Source organism: Rhinatrema bivittatum, chromosome 5 (genome assembly GCF_901001135.1).
Source record: "Rhinatrema bivittatum chromosome 5, aRhiBiv1.1, whole genome shotgun sequence".
Taxonomy (NCBI): Eukaryota; Metazoa; Chordata; class Amphibia; order Gymnophiona; family Rhinatrematidae; genus Rhinatrema; species Rhinatrema bivittatum.
In genome coordinates, this window is record NC_042619.1 from 66,145,152 (window position 1) to 66,168,178 (window position 23,027).

General features: G+C 46.5%; 1 protein-coding gene across 1 annotated transcript in view; it reads left to right on the forward strand.

The window, feature by feature from the left end:
* DYNC2H1 (dynein cytoplasmic 2 heavy chain 1) overlaps nt 1-23,027 on the forward strand; it is a 1,848,033-nt gene that overhangs the window by 289,560 nt on the left and 1,535,446 nt on the right. Inside the window, exon 21 of the mRNA XM_029602426.1 lies at nt 1,693-1,842. Within this exon, the coding sequence (XP_029458286.1) occupies nt 1,693-1,842 (150 nt within the window). The remainder of the gene's footprint in view (nt 1-1,692; nt 1,843-23,027) is intronic.

Consider the following 23,027-nt stretch of genomic DNA (forward strand, 5'->3'; position numbering starts at 1 on the left):
ACTTGCTGTCTCTCTGGGACCAGTTGTTGGAGCAATTTCAGCTTCCTCTTCCCCTCTCGGAGTGTGCTCGCGTCAGTCTTTCCTGGTGGCTCCTGCTGGACAAGTTAAGACGGGGTGTGACCCTGGACATTCTGGTCTGGACAATTGTCACCACCGATGCCAGTCTCTCCGACTGGGGAGTGGTCTGTCAGAACCAGTCGGTGCAAGGGCAGTGGTCGGCAGAGAAAGCCTCAATGTCCATCAATTGCCTAGAGATGAGAGTTGTGTTCCTGGCCCTGCAGGCATCTCTACCCCTGGTGAGGGGTAGGCCGGTGAGGGTCTTGTCGGACAATGCGTCTTATTTATTTATTTATTTTTAAAATTCCTTATTTATCCAGTTTTACATTCGCAAAATAAAGTCTGCTCAAAGAAATACATGCGAAAACTAATAATATCCGAAAACAAAAATACAGGCATAATCCTTTATCAACATTTCAAAAATAAAATAAAATTATAGAAATTAAGGGGGAGAATTGAAAATTAAAGAGAGAGATAATTTAGGAAAAAGAAAAGATTCTCACAGCAAGGCTATAACACTCTATTCCAGCATTAATTATTAATTAACGTGCTTATCGGGGATGAAGTAGCAGGTCTCTTAGACTTCAAAAATACTTTTAATTGTTCAGGTGAAAAAAAAAAATAACACTCATCCCCTTTTCTAATCAAACATTTACAGGGAATCCTAAGTAAAAACGTGAATCTCAATGCAATAATATCTTGATGGAGGGTTAAAAACCCTCTACGATGAGATTGAGTAGTAGAAGCAAGGTCAGGATATATTTTGATTGGAGCATTCAGATAGTTTACAGGATATTTCCTAAAGTAACTTTTCATAACTTGATTTATATCGGATGATGTTATGAAGGAAACAAGTAATGTTGCTCTATCTATAACTTCCAGTACTGAATTTTCAAGGAAATCAGTTAAATCTTCTTGAAGGTTTAACATTGCACGAGGAAATGTAGGTTTAGGAAGAAAATAGCAGTTATTAATTGACGGCATATTCTCTGAGGTAAATCCCAGGACTTCCATAAGAAATTTCTTTAGAGTAGAATAAGGAATCTCACCCTAGTTTCAAATTGTAATTATTTAAGGTTGCTGCAAAACCTGCCACCAAGTCCCACAGGGCACCCAAACTCACCATCTCAGGGCTCGAATTTCCAAGTACAAAGAGTATTTAAATCTTCTCCAAACGATTTATTCCATGTTTTTTACATAATTAACCCAGTAGCACATACTGCAACCAAAGGAGATTTGTTAACACCAACTTTAAAATAAAGGAAGAACAGCACACATACCTGAAATGTTGCTAGGCAGTTTATACATTTTTAATAAATAAATAGTAGATATGATTCAGTATAAGGAATTGTTAGTGAGTCCAAGAAGAATTTAAGGTGGTTCCAAAAGATGAATTTTTATTGTAGTCCTTGAACTATGAACTTTCACAGTATGTAACAGGATGGCAAGATAGCAATGTGCAAATGATTTTACATATACTGCATCGCATGTAGGCTATAAAAGTTGTTGACTTCAGGAGTCTTTTTATTAAGTTGGGTGGACCACCTCATTAGATAGTATCCTTTAGATTTAAATAATTTATTTGCCTGTATATATCATATAATTTGTAATTATTTGAACATTCTTCTTTTATAGATTTTACCACTGTTTCAAGAAGCTGAAGACAAAAACCGTTTGCTACGTTCAGTGGCAGGTGGTGGTTTAGAAACAATTAGCAATTTGAAAGCCAAATGGGATAAGTTTGAATTAATGATGGAAAGTCATCAACTTATGGTTAAAGAACAGGTAAGTATGACAATATAGGGGATGCAGTGGACTTTGATTTATTGGATTAAATTGATTTTATTTTAAAAAAACCCCATTAAATCAGTACAGAGTAAAATAAAATAAATTGCTTTAATTTTGTTGGTTTACAGGTTGAAATAATGAAAGCAAATGTGATATCTCGAGCTCAGATTTATCTTCAAGAATAGAAAAATTTAAAGCTCGTTGGGAACAGTTTAAGCCAAGTGATGATATCATATTGAAACAGGCCAACAGGAAACTTTGGAGAAGAGTGCACAGACCATAAAGGAAAAGAGGTCTGAGTTTGCTGAACTAGAAGCAACTAAGAACAAATTAATGTATGTATATTTTTGTAATAAAATTATTTTTAAAAAGTATATTTTTACAGCTTACTTGCTGTAGATAAGACTGTATTAATTGATTGAATGAAATGACAATAGAATAAGGCATGATCTAGACATGAACCTCTGGCTGTTCAAGGTAACACATGCTGCCAAAAAATCTTAATTCCTTGTACGTACCCAGATCAGTCCAGACTCCTGAAGGCACCGCCTCTTAACCCGGTGTGCCACCTGCATCACTTCAGTATTTTTCTGTCTCCAGCAGATGGAGGTAGTGCAAAACCTGCGTTCTGTACCTGGATATAGAGTACCTGGGTATAGAGTAGGATAGTTTAAAAAGAAACTTTTATATTGGCATCTTCCCTCCCAAGGGGTTGGCAGGTCCTGGTGGGTCAAACGAGCAGGGTTTGGGGACCCCAAATTGCTTGAGTGGAAGCCCTGAGGGTGACAGCTGGTGGTCCGGCTCCCTGCCCCTCAGGATCTGGAGAAGCCTTTGTCACCCTTCTGCAGGGAAGTATTCATTTGTTTGCTTGTTTGTAAAGTTTAGTCTATTAAAAAAAAACAAACAAACAAAAAACACAAGAAAAGAGAACAGAAGGGGTTTGTGTTTGCTTTCTGTGCTGGTGCTTGAGATTATCTTTCTAGTCTTTGGCAGCAGTCGGAGGTAAAGCACTTGAGCCGGTTGCTTGGCTTTCGATCCCAGAGAGATTTTGTTTATTCAGGCGCTGCCACATGGTCCATTTTCGCGCTGGGCCATGTCGCGACGGAGGCAATGTGATTCATGTGGGGAGTGTTCTGCACGGTTCCCCAAGGCTGGCCGATGCTCCTGCTGTCTCCCCGGAGGGGAGGGTTTGTTGCGGGCAGCTGCACCGGCATTGATGAAGCAGCGTGGCACTGATAGGCTGCCGGCTGCTCTGGGAGATGAGGCTGGCCCGTTCCTGCTCAGTGCGGGAACGGCGGCCATTTTGAAATCTTTTGCCGACTGAGGAGAGTGCGACAGGGGGAAGGAATCTCCCACAAGTGCTATTGCTGGCCGATTTGAACCCATATGAGGCCAGGGAGGGGCCCTGCCAGAACTTTTCCTTTCCATAGAATGGTTAAACAACTGATCGTCAGGGAGTGGGATACTCCTGAGAGAGGTCTTAAAGTTAGTAGGTCTATGGACAAGCTTTATCCCTTTCCTGAAGAAACTTTGGAGCTCTTGCGGGTGCCAAAGGTGGAGGCTTCTATGTCTGCTCTGAAGGATCTCCTGGATAGGAAGCTTGAAGTGCATCTCAAGAAGATTTTTGAGGTTTCTGCTCTGGGCATCTGGGCAGCTGTAAGTAGCAGTTTTATGCTTCAGGCAAGTCTGCCTTGGGTGCAGCAGTTCCCGAGTTCCAGACCTATTTTATCCCAGGAATCTGAACAAGCGGAGTGCTTAGAAGCAGTGATGGTTTATGGGGCCGACACTTTATATGATCTTATTCAGACCTCTTCTAAACAGTGGTGTCTGTGGTCTCGACCAGGAGGCTCTTGTGGCTGTGCAACTGGTCAGCGGATGTTTTGTTGAAGGCTCAGCTTGGTGCACTCCCCTTCAAGGGCAATTCCTTTTTGGGGAAGACTTGGAACAGCTGATAAAACAGCTCGGAGATCATAAGGTGCTCAGGCTCCCGAAGGTCAAGCCTAAAGGGTCCAAAGGATATTTCCAGTTTGCTCTTGTTTTTTGAGGCCAATGGCATTTCCGTCAGAGCAGAGCTCCAAGTGCAGGACAGAGACAGACCTTGGGGAGGTCGCAGTCTTGGCTTCAGTCCTTTCATGACTGCAGAGTGAACTGAGATGGCTCCGGCCAGGGGCCTAGCGGTGCAAATACTCACACTGAGTTGAGGCCAGCCCACTCTTCGGTCTTGGCTATTGGGGGTCGGTTGACTCTTTTTTACGAGGAGTGTGTCAAAATCATGTCGGACCAGTGGATTCTAAGCATGATAGAATGAGGTTATGCATTAGAATTTGCTTACCCGCAAACTGACCTATTTATGGTATCCCCCTGTACTTCGTCAGCAAAGAAAGTCATCATTCTGTAGACCATCCAGAGACTGAGAATGTTGGGTACCACCATTCCCGTTCCCTGAGAGGAACAGGGGACAGGAAGGTATTCCATTTACTTCATGCTTCCGAAGAAGGAAGGAACCTTTCGTCCAATTCTGGATTTAAAGAAGGTCAATGTGGTTCGCAAAGTCCCCCGTTTTCGGATGGAGATTCTCAGGTCTGTCATAGCTACGGTGCGGAGCGGGGAATTCTTGGCTTCTCTGGACTTAATGGAAGCGTATCTACACAATGGGATCCACCGAGATCATCAGAGGGACCTCAGATTCATGATCATCAGGAATCATTTTCAGTTTTATGCTCTTCCGTTCAGTCTAGCTACAATTCTGTATTAGCGGTGGCCCTCAGAAAGAGGGTGTCCTAATGCACCCATATCTAGACTGGCTCATCTGGGTGAAGTCCATGGTCCTTTGCAAGCAGGCAGTGGAGATGGTTCTCCGCCGCTCGAGATCCCTAGAGCCATCTTTCCCCTTCACAGGTTCTGGAGTTCTTAGGTGCGTGCTTCGATACCTGTGTGGGCAAGGCATTTCCAACACAGGAGCAGGTGTCCAAGCTGCAAGTTTGGAACTTGCTGGACACCAGGGTACGCAAGGTCTGGGATTACTTGCAGTTACTCAGTTCCATGGCCTCATCCCTGGAACTGGTCCAGTGGGCGTTTGTGCATATGAGACCTCTATAGAAAGTATGGTTATCCCTCTGGAATCCGCTATCAGAGCAATTTCATCTTCCGCTACCGCTTACAGACGTCTCCAGGTCCAGTCTTTGGTGGTGGCTTGGCTGACACCATTTGGAGCGTGGGGTGGACTTCGAGGTGCCTCAGTGGATGCTGGTGACTACCAATGCCAGTGTCTCCGGTTGGGGAGTGGTGTGTCAGGCTCAGTCGGTACAGGGAGACTGGTCAGCCGAAGAAGCGTCTTGGTCGATCAGTCGCCTAGAGACCAGGACGGTGCGGTTGGCTCTGGAGAGATTTCTTCCTCTTCTACGCAACTGGGCAGTCAGGGTCCTGTCGGATGGTGTGACGATGGTGGCCTGCATCAACCGTCATCAGAGAGGAACCAGGAGTAGGCCATTGGCTCTGGAAGCAGAGATGCTGATGGCCTGGGCAAAGCAGCATCTGGCGCTGATAGTGACATCTCACATTGCGAGGTCTGACAATATGGAAGTGGATTTTCTCAGTCGCTATCGGTCAATGCCATGGACCTTATCTCTCACAGATGGGGCATGCCTCATATGGATCTGATAGCAACGCAGAGGAATGCCGCCCTGGTGCCGGCCGAAATTAACGCCTGTCTTTGGCAGGCATTAATTTCTGAAAGTAAAATGTGCGGCTTTGCTGCACATTTTACTTTCTGTATCGCGTGGGAATAACTAATAGGCCCATCAACATGTATTTGCATGTTGCGGGTGCTATTAGTTTCGGGGGGGGGGGGGGGGGGGTTGGCCGCGCGTTTTGCACTGTATAAGGGGTAAAATTAGCGCGTCAAAAACGTGCGGCCAAATGGGGGCTAACAGTGCGCTCACCCTGAGCGCACTTTACTGCATCGGCCCGTAAGATTGGTTTATTAGTGCTTTTGTTGGAATAAACAAATGTGTGTGGTCAGACATTTGTATCTGAATTGTGTCATATCTAACTAAAAGTTTGTTTTAAATCTACTAAGAACATAAGAAATTGCCATGCTGGGTCAGACCAAGGGTCCATCAAGCCCAGCATCCTGTTTCCAACAGAGGCCAAACCAGGCTACAAGAACCTGGCAAATACCTGTTAGTATTGGGACTATCATGCTTCTGTTGTACTCCTTACTTATAGGACTAACATACTCTTTTATGCTCCTAACTCATATTTTGTGTGTACAACTTTTACACTAGCTGTTTTGTGCAGTTTTTTTTAAACACATTTTTGCTCATAATTTTGACATTTTGTCTGTGCAGAACATTATTTATACCAGTGGTTCCCAACCTTTTTTGTTTTGTGGCACACCTGGCACTCAAGTCACTTTGTTGTGGTACACCACCCACTTCCCCATCATCACTTTCTCTTCTCTTCTTTTCCCTCTCCACCTAAGTATCATCATCTTCTCCCTTCCCTCTTCCCCTAGCATCATAATCATGCCTGTTCCATGACATCATCATCATCTTCCCTTCCCTATCCCCCACCCCCCTGGCATCATCATCATCACCTTCCCTCTCCCACCATCTCTTCCCCTCCCTCAAATTATCATCATCTTCCCTCTCTCTCACTCCCCGGTATCAGCATCACCGTTTCTCTCCACCTCCTAACCCCTGGCATCATAGTCACCAGCTTCCCTTTCCTTCTACCCCTCTCCCCACTCCCTGACATCATCACCTTTTCTATCCCACCACTTCTCCTACCACCTCTTCTCCCACATTTGCATTTTCATCACCTTCCCTTTCCTTTGACCACTCTCCTGCACCCCTTGGCATTATCACTGTCTCTCTCCACTGCCTCATTCCTTACATCATCATTATCATCACTACCCTCCCTTTCCTTCTACTCCTCGCTTCCACCCCCTGGCATTATCAACATCTTCTCTCTCTTTCCTCTTCACCTCTGGCATCATCACTATCACCTTCCCTCTCCCTCCATCCTTCTACCCCAGCCCTAGCATCATAATCACCTTCAGTCTCTCTGCATCCCTTTTCCCCACCCCCAGGCATCATCACCACCATTCCTCACCTCCTCATATCATCATCACCTTCCTTCTCCCTCTGCCATCATCTTCTTCCCTCTACCTTCATCCCTTTCCCTCACCCCCTTGGCATCATCATCACCTTCTCTTTGCCTCCACCCCTCTCCCTCTGTACCCTGGGATCATCTCCTTCCCTCTTCCTCCACCCCTCTCCCTCAGCCTCTGGCATCATCAATGTCCCTCTTCTTCCTTCCTCTACCATTATCACTTTCTCTTTCCTCTCTTTCCACCCTCTAGCCTGGTCCTGCATAGGTAAATAGGGGAACACTAGGGGCACTGCCTCATACTTGTGAGTAAAAAAATGTGTGCTGAAATTCAGCGTATGCTTTTTTACTCATGTCTTATTTCATTAGATCCTGAAAGATTAATAATTGTCTCCTTTCCCTGTATGTACCCGGATCAGTCCAGACAGTGGGTTGAGCCTCCTGTCCAGCAGATGGAGACAGACAAAAACTGAAAGGGTATCCTATATCAGGACAGAGCCTACCCTGCATCCCTTCAGTATTTGTCGGTTTCCAGCAGATGCAGGCAGCTGAACCTGCGGTTCCCTTTCTTCCTTATTTTCCATTCCCTGTGGGGGTTTTCTCCTAATAGTTTGGCAAGATCAAGCAAGATTTACATATCTTTGCTAAAATTAAAAAAAAAAAAAGGGAATCTCTGTTTACTTTCATGGAGACAGTTCTGTCTCCTCGCTCTTCTGGGGGTCTAGGGGGGCTTGCCCCTTGATTACTCAGCCTAGGCTCCCTTTCCCAGTGACCTGATTGTTTGGGGCGATACTGGTGGTCCAGTCACTCCCCTTATCTGGCTGCTTTGAACCCGAGATGTTTAATTCCACGGGTCTCCTGGCAGAGAAGCTCATTCCTCTGCAATTGCTTGAAAAATAAATAAATAAATAAATAATTAAATTGAGAGCGATTTTGGCAGCAAGGCAGCCTTTCTATTACCCCTGCTTTGCTTCAAGGAGGGTAGCGAGCAGGGTTCGTTCGCCTGCATTCACTCACCGGGGCAGTACAGCTCAGCTGTTTGTCTCCTCCACGGCGGCTCTGTTCTTTGATCATGCCGCACTCAAATGTGTGCCTCGCCTGCGGGGAGCCTGCCTCGTGGCTCTCCAGCGATGGGCTTTGCTCCGGGTGGGGAGGGCCCCTCCTCACCCGGAGACCAGCGACCCGGAGTCGGGCTTCTCACTGCGTGGCCAGGCTGTTCCCTGCATGGCAAACCGCAGGAACGGCATACATTTTGGGAGCAAGTTTCTCTGCTGAATCGGGGCTGCAGGAAGGAGGAGAGCCTGATGCCCATATTTCTCCCCCTGATTTAAGTCCCATGCATTCCCCAGAGGACATCACTGCCCTTCCTCCCCCCCCCTCCCCTGCTTCCCGGGAAGGCAAGGCCTCATTTTTCTACAGAGTTTGTGCTTTTAATGGACAAATCCTATTTGGCTAGCCTGCAGGAAGAGGATGAACCCCCTCCAGGTCCCCCTCCTGCGAAAATCCCTCAGATGCCTACTCCGCAGCCTCCTGTGGTGCCAGATGGGCAGGGCTCCATTAGGGTCAGGGTGGTGCCGGGGGTCCATCCCTCCCCGGACCCCCCTCAGCCATCCACGGTCCCTGATCCTGACCAGGATTCTGATTTGCTGCTCCCAGGTCCTCCACTCAAGGGTGATGACCCGCGAGTGCTCCGTTTGTTCCAAAGGGAAGAGCTGGATCCACTCATTCCCTTTATTTTGCAGGAGCTGGGAATTGAGGTGCAACCTGAGGATACCGTTACAGCCTCTGTAATTACTGGCGGGACTTAGGGCTCCTCCACGTTCATTCCCTATGCACAAGCTGCTGCTCCTTTGGGAATGGGAGTCTCTGAGGCCTGGTGGGCTCCGAGTGGGTTGTGCAATGGACAAGCTCTTTCCCCTCCCTGATGACCGCTTAGAGATGATTAAAGTTCCCAAAGTGGATTCCTCCATCTCCACTAATACCAAACACACCACCATCCCGGTGGTGGGAGCCATGGCATTGAAGAATGTTCAGGACTGCAAACTCGAGCTTTATTTTAAGCGCATCTTTGAAGTCTTGGCTTTAGCAGTCCGGGCGACAGTGTGCAGCAGTCTCATGCAGCGGGCAAGCCTCAGGTGGGGTCAACAATTGCTCAGCACCCAGGACCTCCCGTCTGCAGAGGCGGAGCAGGCAGAAAGGCTAGAGGCAGCAGTGGAGTATGGGGCTGATGCCCTTTACGATTTGCTCCGAGTGCAAGCCAGGGCTATGGTTTCCACAGTATCAGCCAGACGTCTCCTCTGGCTCTGCAATTGGGCTGCAAATTCCTCCTCCAAGTCGCAGTTGGGCACGCTTCCCTTCAAGGGTAAGTTGCTTTTTGGTGAGGACCTTGAACAGCTTATTAAGTCCTTGGGAGAGAACAAGATTCATAAGCTGCCGGAAGACTGCCCAAAGCAGTCTAGATCTTTCTTTCCTTCGCGCTCTCGCTTTAGAAGTCAGCGTTGGTATAATAGCAGAGCACGGGGATCTTTTCCAAGATCCCCGCGCTTGGTCTCATTCCTTTCGTGGCCGTCGTCCCTTCCGGGATGCCAACCCATAGCACTCGACCACAAAGTCCTCTCCACAATGAGATACGGCCGGCCCATTCCTCCGTTCCAAACGTAGGTGGACGGCTATCCCTGTATCTCGAGGAATGGGTCAAGATTACGACAGATCAGTGGGTCCTAGACATGATAGAGAAAGGTTACGCATTAGAATTTGCTTGGGACCTACCGGATCTTCACATAATCTCTCCCTGCGGAAGCCGGAAGTGGCCAGCTGTCGACCAGACTCTTGGCAGGCTACAAGAGCTCGGTGCCATAGTTCCAGTCCCAGTGGAGGAACAAGGGTCCGGCCAGTATTCCATCTACGTCATCGTTCCCAAAAAGGACGGTTCGTTCCATCCAATCCTAGATCTCAAGCGAGTCAGCCGGGCTCTCAAGGTTCCCATTTTCGAATGGAGGCCCTGAGGGTGGTGATAGCGGCGGTTCGCTCGGGCGAATATCTAGTCTCACTCGACTTAATGGAGGCTTACCTGCACATCCCGATACACCGTGACCATCAGAAGTATCTCAGTTTCAATATTCTGTGGCAACACTTCCAGTTCCGGGCGCTCCCGTTCGACCTCACCACCGCGCCATGCACTTTTACCAAGGTCATGGTGGTGGTGGTAGCCACTCTCCATCGGGAAGGAGTCCTGGTCCACCCTTACCTGGACGATTGGCTCATCCGAGCCAAGTAGGCGAATCTCTGCAGGTTGGTGGTCGACAGAGTCTTGGCCTTCCTATCCTCCCTCGGGTGGATAGTCAACTTTTCCAAGAGCAATCTACAGCCCTCCCAGGTTCTGGAATTTCTGGGAGCATGCTTTGACGCCCGGGTCAGCAAAGTCTTTCTGCCGGACTCTCGGGCGCTCAGACTTATGGATCAAGTGCGCAACTTTCTCTCTCTCTCGCTACCCACGGCCTGGGATTACCTTCAGGTTCTGGGATCCATGGCTTCCACTATCGATCTGGTTCCTTGGGCTTTTGCGCATATTTGTCCATTACAGAAAGTTTTGCTGTCCCGCTGGAAGCCGGTGTCGGAGCAGTTTCGGACGCCCCTCCCACTCTCTGACTCTACCATCGCCGACATGCAATGGTGGCTCTCGCTCGCTCACCTCCTGAAGGGGATGCCCCTACAGACTCCTCAGTGGATCATTGTTATGATTGTCACCATCCTCTCCAGCTGTGGAGCTGTATGCCAAACTCAGTCTACACAGGGATACTGGTCCCCAGTCCAATCCCGCTGGCACATCAATCGCCTGGAGGCTAGAGTGGTCCATCTGGCACTCAAGATATTTCTTCCTCTGATCCGTCACAAGGTGGTGTGGGTACTCTCGGACAATGCCACCACGGTAGCCTATATCAATGGGCAGGGGGGCTCCAGAAGTCGCCTGGTGGCTCTGGAGGCCAGCAAGCTGTTCACCTGGACGGAGCATTACCTGGATCGCTTGGAAGCTTCCCACATTGCGGGGAAGGAGAATGTTCAAGCCGATTTCCTCAGTCCGCAGTGTCTGGACCCCGGAGAATGGGAGTTGTCCGACGGAGCAATGGAGCTGATTGTCTGCAGGTGGGGTGTCCCCCCCCCCACTTAGACCTGATTGCTCCTCTGAACAATGCAAGAGCTCCCAGATTCTTCAGCCGCAGAAGGGAGCACTGCTTGGAAGGAGTGGATGCCCTGGTTCTTCCCTGGCCTCACAACGATCTCCTAAACATCTTCCTCCCTTGGCCTCTGGTGGGAAAAGTACTCAGAAGAATAGAACTTCATCGGGGACCCATCATTCTCGTGGCTCCGCAGACAGTGGTATGCAGATCTGGTGAACCTTGCGACGGATGGTCCTCTTCATCTTGGCCACCTGCCATGCCTTCTCCGGCAGGGTCCAGTATTTTTCGATCAGGCAGATCGCTTCTGTCTAGCGGCCTGGATTTTGAACGGCAGCGACTAAGAAAGAAGGGATATAAAGAAGAAGTTATATCCATTGTGTTGTGAGCCCGTAAGCCCTCTCCCTCTCTCACTTACGTCCGGGTTTGGAGAGTTTTTGAGACTGGGTGTGCTGAGTCCGGAGTGTCGGCACGCAAGGCTCCGGTCTCCCAAGTCCTCTCTTTTCTCCAGATTGGCCTTTCCAAGGGGCTGTCTTTCAACTCTTTACGGGTACAGGTCTGCACACTTGGCTCCCTCTTGGGCAGTATCGATGGTTATGCTGTGGCGGCTTATCCGGATGTCATTTGTTTCCTCAAGGGGACCAAGCATTTGAATCCACCGGTCTAACCTACTTGTCCTTCGTGGAGCCTTAACTTGGTGTTTCGGGTCCTTTGTGAGGCACCCTTTGAACCCCTCCGGCGAGCCACGCTTAAGGATCTAACTCTTAAGGCAGTTTTTCTCATGTCTATCTGTTCCGCCAGGAGGGTGTCAGAGCTCCAAGCTTTGTCTTGTAAGGAACCCTTTCTCCGTTTTTCTGATTCAGAAAAACGGAGAAAGGTACCGTTGTTCTTGCCGAAGGTTGTCTCTTCTTTTCACGTCAATCAGTCGGTTGAACTTCCTGCTTTCTCTCCTGAGGACATTGCAAACACAACTGGAGGAGACCTGCGGCGCCTTGATGTAAAACGGGTACTGCTGCGATACTTGCAGGTCACAAACGATTTTCGGGTCTCTGATCATCTATTTGTCTTATGGAGTGGCCCAAATAGAGGAAACAAGGCTTCTCAGGCTACGATTGCTCGCTGGCTAAAGGAGGCGATTGCATCGGCATATATCTGTCAGGGCCAGAGGGTTCCGGATGGCTTAAAGACCCACTCTTTGCGTTCACAGGCTACTTCTTGGGCGGAGAGTCAGTCGGTTTCTCCGCAGGAAATCTGCAGAGCAGCTACTTGGAAGTCTCTGCATACTTTTGCTCGTCATTACCGCCTTGATGTGCAGGCGCCAGTTTTTGGCTTCTTCGGAAGACAGGTGCTTCGAGTGGGACTGTCTCGGTCCCACCCTGTTTAGGGAAGCTTTGGTACATCCCACAGTCTGGACTGATCCGGGTATCTACAGGGAAAGGAAAATTGGTCCTTTCCTGCCAATTTTCTTTCCTGTAGTACCACGGATCAGTCCAGACTCCCTCCCGTGCATTCTCTGCGACGTCCGCTCGAAGTTCTTTTCTTTGCAGTTTATTGGATGCCTTGACTTCCTATCATAACTTTAAGGCACCGGAAGCATCTCCTAGATGAATAAGGATATATATGTAAGAGTGATTATATACAGAGTTTCGAATTGTTCAAATTACCAGTTCCTTGTTGCTTGCTTGATCTACGTTTAGTTATACTTTTATTTATCTGCTTTGATAATGTTTATACTGAAGGGATGCAGGGTAGGCTCTGTCCTGTCTCCATCTGCTGGACAGGAGGCTCAACCCACTGGACTGATCCGTGGTACTACAGGAATGAAAATTAGCAGGTAAGGACCAACTTTCCTATTTACCTGTTCTACTTTACTCATGATTTTTTAAACCTCTGTAACAGGGTTGGCGTAACACCAGTCCTTAAGATCCACAAACAGGCCAGGTTTTCAGGATATCCACAATGAAAATGCTTAAGATAGATTTGCACACTGCCTTCATTGCATTCAAATCTATTTCATACATATTCATTGTGGGGATCCTGAAAACCAGGCCTCTTTGTGAATCTTGAGGACTGGAGTTGGCCACCCCTGCTCTATTATATCCCATCTTATTGTTTCTTCTCTATGCTGAAGAACCCTAACCTATTTAACCTTTCTTCATAAGGGAGCCAATCCATCCCTTTTATCATTTTGATGCTCTTCGCTTTATTTTTTCTTGTTCTTTTTTTTTTTTTTAATTTATATTTTATTCAATTTCAGGATACAATAACAAGACAGTTCTTTGTATTAGAAAATCCAAAAAAGGCACAAAAATATTTATGACAAGAAAAGATAAAGGAAAAAAACCATAATTATATAGCCCAGTTTGTATCAAGTCCTCTATCTAGGGGGGGATTATCCAACTTCAAGCAATTGTAAAATTACAATTAAAACAAGTAAAAAGGTAGCAGAATTGTTGCGGTTCTGGCCGTGAGCACCGCGGCCAGGCCCTTACCTTTGGGTTCCCGGACCTGCTCCCGCTTCCAGAGGCCTGGTTTGCAGCCTGGTGGGCGGCGTCCCCGCTGGGGCTGTGCCGCTGCAAGCCCTCCCATGGACGCCTGGCTCCTAGACGCGCGCGCGTGCCACTTGGGCGCTTTTCTAGGCCGTTTCCCGCCAGTGGTGACTCCGCCCAACTTCTGACGTCAGACGCCGCGGCCTTGATAAGCCGGCCGCGGTCATCCAGTCTTTGCCTTGCAACGGGTTAGCCTCCTGGTTTCCTGTTGCGCTGTGCCCCGGAGTGACTCGCCTTGCTTCGTCATTCCGTACCTGCTACAGTACCTGCTTGGTTCCTGCCTGCCTGCTACAGTTCCTGCTGGTTCCTGCTCACTTGCTACAGTACCTGCTGGTTCATGCTTGCTTGCTACAGTACCTGCCGGCTCCTGCTCACTTGCTACAGTACCGGCTGGTTCGTGCTTGCTTGGTTGCTACAGTACCTACTGGTTCGAACTTCCTGCTCAGTACCGGTTTGGTTCCTGCCAGCCTGCTACAGTACCCGGTTGGCCCCAGTCCGCCTGCTACAGTTATCGCCTGGTTCCAGTACCTGAATCCTGCTACAGCTCCTGCCTGGTCCCAGTACCCGGTGCCTGCTGCTGTTCCTGCCTGGTCCCAGTACCCGAGTCTCGCTACAGTTCCTGTCTGGTTCCAGTACCCGAGTCTCGCTACAGTTCCTGTCTGGTTCCAGAACCCGAACCCAGTTACAGTATTGCTACTGTCTTAGTCTGGTTCCAGTTACCTGTCCTGATCCACAGCCTGCCTAAGTCCCAGCAGCCAGGCCCCTACGGGCTCCTTCCGGGGGGGCTTCGGCTTCCAAGGGTGAAGCCAACTAAGTCCCAGCGGTTGGGCTCCTACGGGCTCCTCCCGGGGGAGTACCAGCTTCCAGGGTGAAGAGCATCTACGTCCTGCTTGAACATTTGCCTCCCGGCCTGCTACTCACTAGAGACTTTGACCATCTTTCCCCGTCTCCAGCAGGTCGGCCCAAGGGTCCACTAAACAGAGACTCCCATAACAAGAATAACGATCGACAGTGTCAGTTATTAGGACTCTTACGCTGTAATAACAGTTATGGAAGTCTAGCAAGGTACATTATTCAAATGGTTGTTTATCTGCAAGAAATAAAGACAATTGTGCAGGTTGAAAAAATACATATGAATTTCCCTTATATTTGATACAACATTTAGATGGGAACTTCAAAAAGAACATCGCCCCAGTTTGTAAGGCTCTAGGCTTCAATGTCAAAAATTGTTGGTGTCGTTTCTGAGTCTGTTTTGCAACATCAGGGAAAACGCTCCCATGTAGATAATGAAAATGCTCAGACTTATGCCTAAAGAAAAGGCGCAAGACCCAATCCCTATCCGGCTCGAGGAGTAAGGTAGCCACAAGGGTAGCCGAAGAAATTTCTTCAGAAATTGATTGCTCCAAAATTGCTGATAAATTATCCATTTTCAGAGCAGGCTCTTGTTGAGATTTATTTATTTATTTATTTATTTTTAATTTTTATATACCGGAATTCCTGTATACTATACAAATCAGTCCGGTTTACATTAAACAATAAGATACCCTGGATGGGATGTTCCACCCTGGGCTTATTACAAGAAACATAGAACCATAATAGTTAACAATTGATATTAAACAGAGTGTGTGTTCAACTTTTTACAAAGAACTTTAGTAGCAACAACCGGGCTACAAAACATTATACCAGAATATAATATTATACCAGAATATAATGAAAGGATCTGAAGGATCTGAGAGTCAGGAGGAGGAGCTTAGTTACACTCTGGTAATTGGAAAGCCTGCCTAAAGAGCCAGGTTTTTAACCTTTTCTTGAACTCTGGTAGACTGGGTTCGAGGCGTAGGTCTGGAGGGAGATCATTCCATTGATGGGGTCCCGCAGATGAGAGTGCTCTTTTTCTTAGTGTTGATTTAACTGGAGCTGCGACTAGTGTGCCTTTGTAGGCATTTCTGATGGGTCTGGAGGATAAATGTGGACGAAGTGGAGTTAGTAGTGATAAAGGTGCGATATTATTAATGGCTTGGTAAAGAGATGGTAAAGATAAACATCTTCTCATATTCGGTACATAAAATGCTTTGGCAATGGGTGGTAAAGCCTGATCAGAAATATTCAAGATTTCCAAAAAATACTTTTTAAGCATATCCTTTGGAGTAATCAAGGAGCTTTTTGGAAAGTTTATGAAAGTTTGATTTCTTACTACATTTTCCAGATTTTCCATTTTAAGAGATAGTTGGGAGTTCTCCTTAATATCAGAGGCTTGTAGAGCCTTTACAGACTCTATTTCAATCTTATTAGTATCAATAAAATCCTCTGTACTTTAAATACTTCCAGAGTAGATAATCTAGTTCCCATATCCACAATTTTGGCTTCTACTGGTTTAAATGGGGATGATATTACTTTCCCCAGAGCTTCTATGGCATCCCAAATCGATTCTAATGTTATATGAGAGGGTCTGACCAATATAGAAGCAATATTGAAGCCCGGAGCCTCCAAACCTGAGTCTTGAGAAAAATTACTCTTGGTCCGTCGTCTGTAGGTCTGTTCCCAAGCATAGCTCCCAGCTGGTGGTTGGTGGTATCGAGAGCCTGACCGTCTTGGGCTGTAGCTAATATCTCCGCAGAATGTGAGGAGTAAAGCCATTGAGCTACACCTGCCTGCATTTCCACCCCATCCAGAGTTAATGCTGTCGTCATTGCAGAATTCAGCGGGGGAATCCGAATGCCGGGTGAGAAGATCGACGAGTCAGAGGAGAGAGCAGTAATTCTCTTTCTTGCTCCCCTCCCAGCGACTCAGGCTCCAGCGGTTTCGACCCTCGGAAAACATGAATGTCCATCGGTCCAATTTGATAGGGGCCGGGGGGGGCTGCTTCCAATGCCCTCTCCCTGACCCGTCTCCTTCGTGAAGAATGTGGCATAGCAGGGGAAAGAAGAACAACAGGAACTGTGATAGACTACCCAGATCAGATGTTAAGCCGCCATCTTGATTTGGCTCCCCCCCATTTCTTGTTTTGTTATATCTATTTTGAGATGGGGTGACCAGAATTACGCACAATACTCAAAGTATGCCTGCACTAGGATCAATACAGAGTCATTATGTTTTTTTCTCCATGTTTTCTGAATAGTTCCCAACATTCTATTCACTTTTTGACTGCCGGTGCCCATTTGCTAAGGATTTCAATGTATCATGTATACTAACTCCTTTTCCTGGATGATTACTCCTAATATGGAACCCGTCATTGCATATCTATAGTTTGGAATATTTTCCCCTATGTGCATCACTTTGCCCATGTCCACATTAAATTTCATCAGCTATTTAGATGTCCAGTCCTTTAGTTTCGCAAGGTCCTTTTGCAGTTTCTCATAATCCACTCATGTTTTAACATCTTTGAGTAATTCTGGGTAATCTGCAAATTTGATTACCTCACTTGTTGCCCTTTTTTTTTTTTTTTTTATTTATGCAATTGCAGATATATTACATCATATATCAAGGTATGAGAGATCTAACAATATAGTTCAAAAGCAAATTTTTACAATGTTAAGTAAGTATAAATTTTAAACATAGATCTCTAGAAATATAGGCATTATTGGGACCAAGATATATAAGGAAATAAAGGAGTTCAAATACATATAATAAAAAACAAGAATAAACCACCATATGATGCATTACCCCAAACTTTATAGCACTTCATCCATTTCCATCTAAGAATCCCCTTAATTGATCAGGTTCATAAAAGATATATTTATTCTCTTGAAATTTTAAACAACATTTACAGGGATACTTCAGGACCATACTGGCACCACGACTTAATACTTCAGGCCTCATAAGCAAAAACTTTCTTCTTCGCTCCTGAGTGGACGAACGATATCCGGGTATATCCAAACACTTTCCCGTAGTATTGAACAGTTCTATTCCTAAAGAAATACTTCAGGATAAGATTTCTGTCCTGCTGAAATGGAAAGGTAGCCAGTAATGTGCCCCTGGTCTTTATCTCAGTCTATAGACATCTCAATCAATTCTGAGGCATTCAAAGATCTCATTTCTTGCTTTTCCTCCACTCCCATAGATGGTATATCCTTCTTTGAGAAAAATAGCTTTAGAGACAACTGGAATTATCTCCTTGGGAATTTTTAAACATTCTTGCATATATTCTCTTAACATTTCAACCGGGGTCAGCCTTTTCACAATAGGAAAATTCACTATTCGTAAATTGGGATATCTCAGTGAATTCTCTGTATCTCAAATTTTCTCTCTACATTTACCTCAGCTTTTATTAAAGTTCTTTGGATGTTTTCCATTGAGGTAACTTTCTCCTCCAATTTCTCAATTTTATTTTGATGTACATTCATCATTTTTTCAGTGTTTAATCCCCTTTTATTCAAATCTAGAAAAGGCTGCATTAATGTTGTAATAGCAGACTCAATTGATACCATCGCTTTCCACAACGTATCTAAAGTTACTACGGGAGGTTTTTGCAAGGAAAATACATTTTTTGAATGGAAAGTTACCAGGTCTTGAAATGCTTTATCCTCTGTGTCCTGTTCCGGTATAGACCCCTGGAGTTTAGGTGTGGAGGTAGCTACTCCTTCCAGGGCTCCTCCACCTCCTCCAAGCGCCGATTCTCCGCTGTCTCCATCCAACTCAGGGGGGGGGTTTGCTCTCTCCTCCTCTCCTCTAGAAATCGCGATATTTCCTCTACTCCTTCTCCTGTTTGACTCGCGGGTGGCATCGGCGTCTCGGGTGTCCCTGGGCTGAGCGAAATCTCTTCGGCCATGGGGATCAATCCGAGCTCCTGGATTTCTCCCCCAGCGGCCCTCGCTCCCGGCATCCTCGGGGTAAGATCAAAGAAGCTCTCGAGCTTTACTTGGAAACCTTCTTCCTTTGTAGCTGGAGCTTCCTTCAAACGCGCTTTACGCTTTGTATGTGGCATTTTAGAGGTAAGGTTCCAAAGAGTAATTCAGATAACTGATTTTACAGTCAAATGCAGAGAGAGCTCCTATTGCTGCTACTCATGTGGCGACCATCTTGGTCCCCCTTGTGGCCCCTTTTTCCAGATCATTTATCAATATGTTAAACAGCACCGGTCATATCAACATAAGAAATTCCATATTGAGTCAATCCAAAGGTCCATCAAGTCCAGCATCCTGTCTCTGACAGTGGCCAGTCTAGTGCACAAGTACCTGGTAGGGTCGATCCTAAAGAATAACTCCAATCCTTCGTGGTCACAGCCAGGTATAAGCAGTGGCTTTCCCAAGTCTACTTGGCTAATAGCGGTTTATGGACTTTTCCTGCAGGACTTGTCTAGACCCTTTTTAAACCCAGGTATGCTAACTGTTTTCACCACATCCTCTAGCAATAGTTTCCTCAGTTTAATTGTTCACTGAGTGAAAAAAATACTTTCTATGATTTGTTTTAAAAGTGCTACCTGTTAGCTTCAAGTAATGTCCCCTAGTCATAGTACTATTGGAAAGGGTAAATAACCATTCCCTATTTACCCATTCCACTTCACCCATAAATTTATAGACCTCTCCTCTCAGCTGTCTCTTTTTCCTGTCGAAGAGCCCTAACCTGTTTAGCCATTCCTCTTAGAAAAACCATTCTATCCCCTTTATCATTTTGGTCACCCTTCTTCGTATATTTTATAGTTCCATGTGAGGCCCTGCCTCTAGTGTTCCTCTATTTATCTGTACAGGACCAGGCTAGTGTTGTAAATCTGCTGTTAGTTAGACTGCGGAGTTAGCAATCTGATGTAGGAGTTAGACTGTGGAGTTGGCAATCTGTTATTATTGGCTCCTAAAGAAGGAGGAGTCAGCAGTCTTGTAGTGTCTCAGATATCATCTTGCTAAGGAGTAGCAATCTGTAATGAATCTGATATAGTAGTGGGTGGATCCTTGGGCCAGTGGCAGATGACCACGCCCCCGGGAGGATATCCCGAGAGGGACCACCGGCTAGGCTTGAGTATGGAGACAGACACAAATTAGTTCTTTTATAAACAGGTTTTTGAAACCACCAGGTGGCAGTAGTGAGCTGATATGCCTGGCAGGGCTGTAGTCCCTCAGGTAATGGAACGGCGATCCAGGATGGCTGAGCTGTTGAGAAACTGTAGAAAGTGAGTAGGCAGAGTAGGCAGAGTTCATGAACAGAACTAGATGTCAAAACTACATAAGGTCTCAAGGAAGCTCAGGAACTGGAAAGGCTTAGGCCCTCGAGGAGCGAGTACCAGTTCCTATCTGTAATCTGAAAGTAAAGAAAAGAGCGAGGCCCCCGAGGAGCGGGTACCTCTGGTAAGTCCGAGGAGGCAGAGTAGCTTGGGAGGTGTAGCCGAAGCAATTCCCTTGCTAACTCAGTTAGATAGTGAAATAGAGACCTTTAAATATTGGAAGCGGATGACGTCATCTCAGGGGGACGCCCCTGAGGTTTGCGCTTTTGCTGGTATTTCAATCAGAGCGCGCACGCGCACTAGGTCTTCAGGCAACATGGCGGATCTGCAACATTGAGCCAGTCCAGGGACGCCGGAGGGAAACGGCATGGAGAAGCCGCGGCAGCCAGCTGTCCATCAGACCCGGAGGGCGTCGCCACAGAGGTAAAGAGGGCGGAGTGAGGACGTCGAGCAGCGACGGTCACAACAGCTAGACGCCTGGTCCACCTTAAATTCCTTAAGGAGAGTATGCTCTATGGGCGAGATCCCGTGGGGCAGGTGGAGCTCAGAGGGTGTAACTAGAGGCTGGGGTATAAGAGCTGGGATCCAGGTGGGGATAACCAGATCAGGCCTAGGTCTCCAGGAGGAAGGCAGGTCCTGTAACCTAACACTATCCAAACACTGAGCTGAGATGAAGTGAACTGTAAGTAAAGAGAGTACACTGTTCTGAAGGGAAGACAGTCTACAGTTGTGTGATTGTGAAGCTGTAATAAAGATAGGTGTTTTAAGAAAAGCTGAAGTCAGACTAGTTTGTCTCCAGGCCTGTGAGAAGTTTGTTCGTAATGACTTCAAGTTCTTTTTTTTTGGTGTTGATGCCTAATATGGAACTCAGCATCATGTAACTATAGTTTGTATTATTCTTCCAAATGTGCATCCCTTTGTGCTTGTCCATATTCAATTTCATCTTGTCATTTAGATGCCCGATCCCCCCAGTCTTGTAAGAGTTTTCTTTCAATTCCTCACAATCATCTTGTGATTTATCTACCTTGAATAATGTTGTGTCATCTTCAAACTGGATAACTTTACTCATGACTCCCTTTTCCAGATCATTTATAAATTTATTAAAATAGTGTTTCCCAACCTTTTCAATCCCGGAGCATACCACCCTCCAAAGGCAGTGTGGATATGAAGAGGACTCATGGTCAAAAGAAGAGCTATGGAAGTACTGACAGCTCCACCAGTCTCTCTTCCAAATTTTAAAACAAAAGGAGAGAAGAGGCAGAGACACACTTGAACTTATCACAATGGCCCATTCCCTCTGTATACAATTGGAGAAGAACAGAGACGTTGGTCTTGGCTGCTGCATGCGTATTGCCAGAACTCTTCCACTGCTGGTACTGCACAAAGTAGAATCCTGCTAGCTATCCATGTCCTGCACATTACACAGTCATTACCACACTCCAGAGCTTGTGCTATAGCTGGAAAGTAGAGGTATACATGATTGTACATTCTCAGAAAAGATCTCCTACATATTGTGGAACAACTGGCACACTGGTTGGAAAATATTATATTAAAAAGCACCAGTTCCAGTACAGATCCTCTGAGGCACTCCACTCATTTCCTTTGTCCATTGAGAGAAATGACCATTTAGTCCTACTCTCTTTTAGCCATTTTACAATCCACATGAGGACATTGCCTCTTACCCCATGACTTTCATTTTCTTGATGAGCCTCTCTTGAGGGACTTTGTCAAATACCTTGTGAAAATCCAGATACATTATATCAACAGACTCACCCTTGTTCACATTTGTTAACCCCTTCAAGAAAATATAACAGATTTGTAAAAACTTCCCTTTGCTAAATCCATGTTAGCTCCGCCCCATTAATCTATGTCTATTCAGATGGCCAGTAATTTTGTTTTCAGAATATTTTCTACCATTCTGCCTAATACCGACACCAAGTTCACTGGTCTATAGTTTCCGGGATCACCCTTTCCCCCAGTATAGATTCCTTTCTCTATTGGGAAAGTGATCTTTAAAGGCATATGTAGCATACAGCCTGGAGAAGGTTCATGTATAAGTAGATGTTAGCTGTTTGTTCTTATGCTTTTTTAAGACATTTCACTGATCTGAATGGCTTAAAGTTGGAGTTTCATGGATACTAGATGTGTCCATTTGATGCCCTGCTTCTGGAATTTTTAGTGGTGTCACCCCATTCTCTTTTGAATTAAGGGCTAATGAGTCAATCTTGCTGTGGAAAGAAGAGTGCCCTTTTAAATGTGTTTTTTATTTCCTCTGCAAAACAAAAGCCTAATGCTGCTATGACCTTAATATGGTTCTCACAGGACAAGCAGGAAGGTAGTCCTCACATATGGGTGACATCATCAGGATGGAGCCCAGTCACGGATAACTTCTGTCAAAGTTTCCAGAACTTTGACTGGCCCCTACTGGGCATGCCCAGCATGGCACTAACCCTGCAGCCAGCAGGGGTCCCCCTTCAGTCTTCTTTTTTCCGCGCAGCAGTAGCCTCGTGGTTTAGGAGCTCTGAAGAGATTCCTGACAGGAATTTTCCTCACGGAGTTAATTAAAATTAAATTGCCCTACAGGGGTCCCCCCTCTAACTTTTCTCAGGCCGCGGTACTCCTGTAGGTTTTTCACCGTTTTTCGTCGATTACCGTCGAGTTTGGCCCTCGTGGCCTACTGGCCATCGACCGTACCGCGGCTCGATTTTTCTATGGCCATGGCGTCGGGTTTTGTCGGTGCCCGGACTGTACTCGCACCATGTCTATCACAGACCCTCATGGAGTCTGTGTAATGTGTTTAGGCCATGAGCATGATGTCCTGACTTGCACCAAATGTGCCCTCATGACACCAAAAGGTCGCAAAGCCAGAATGGAGAAGATGGGACTCCTTTTCCGTGCTCACACCCGAACGCCGTCCATCGCATCAACGTCATCGGAACCGGCACCGTTGAAGTCGCACCAGCATCGACAACCGTCTGGTGACTGCCCGCCATCGACGTCTTCACGGCCATCGACTCCCGTTTCTCTTCCTCAAGATCGAGGGGATCGTAGGGAGAAACATCGTCATCGGCATCGTAACTCTCGGACCGTCGAGGGAGCGAAATCATCGACCTTGCCACCATCCGAGCCACCATCGAAGAAGTCCCGTCCAGAAACGGCACAGAACATTCCTGCGACCGGGTCACCGAGGCC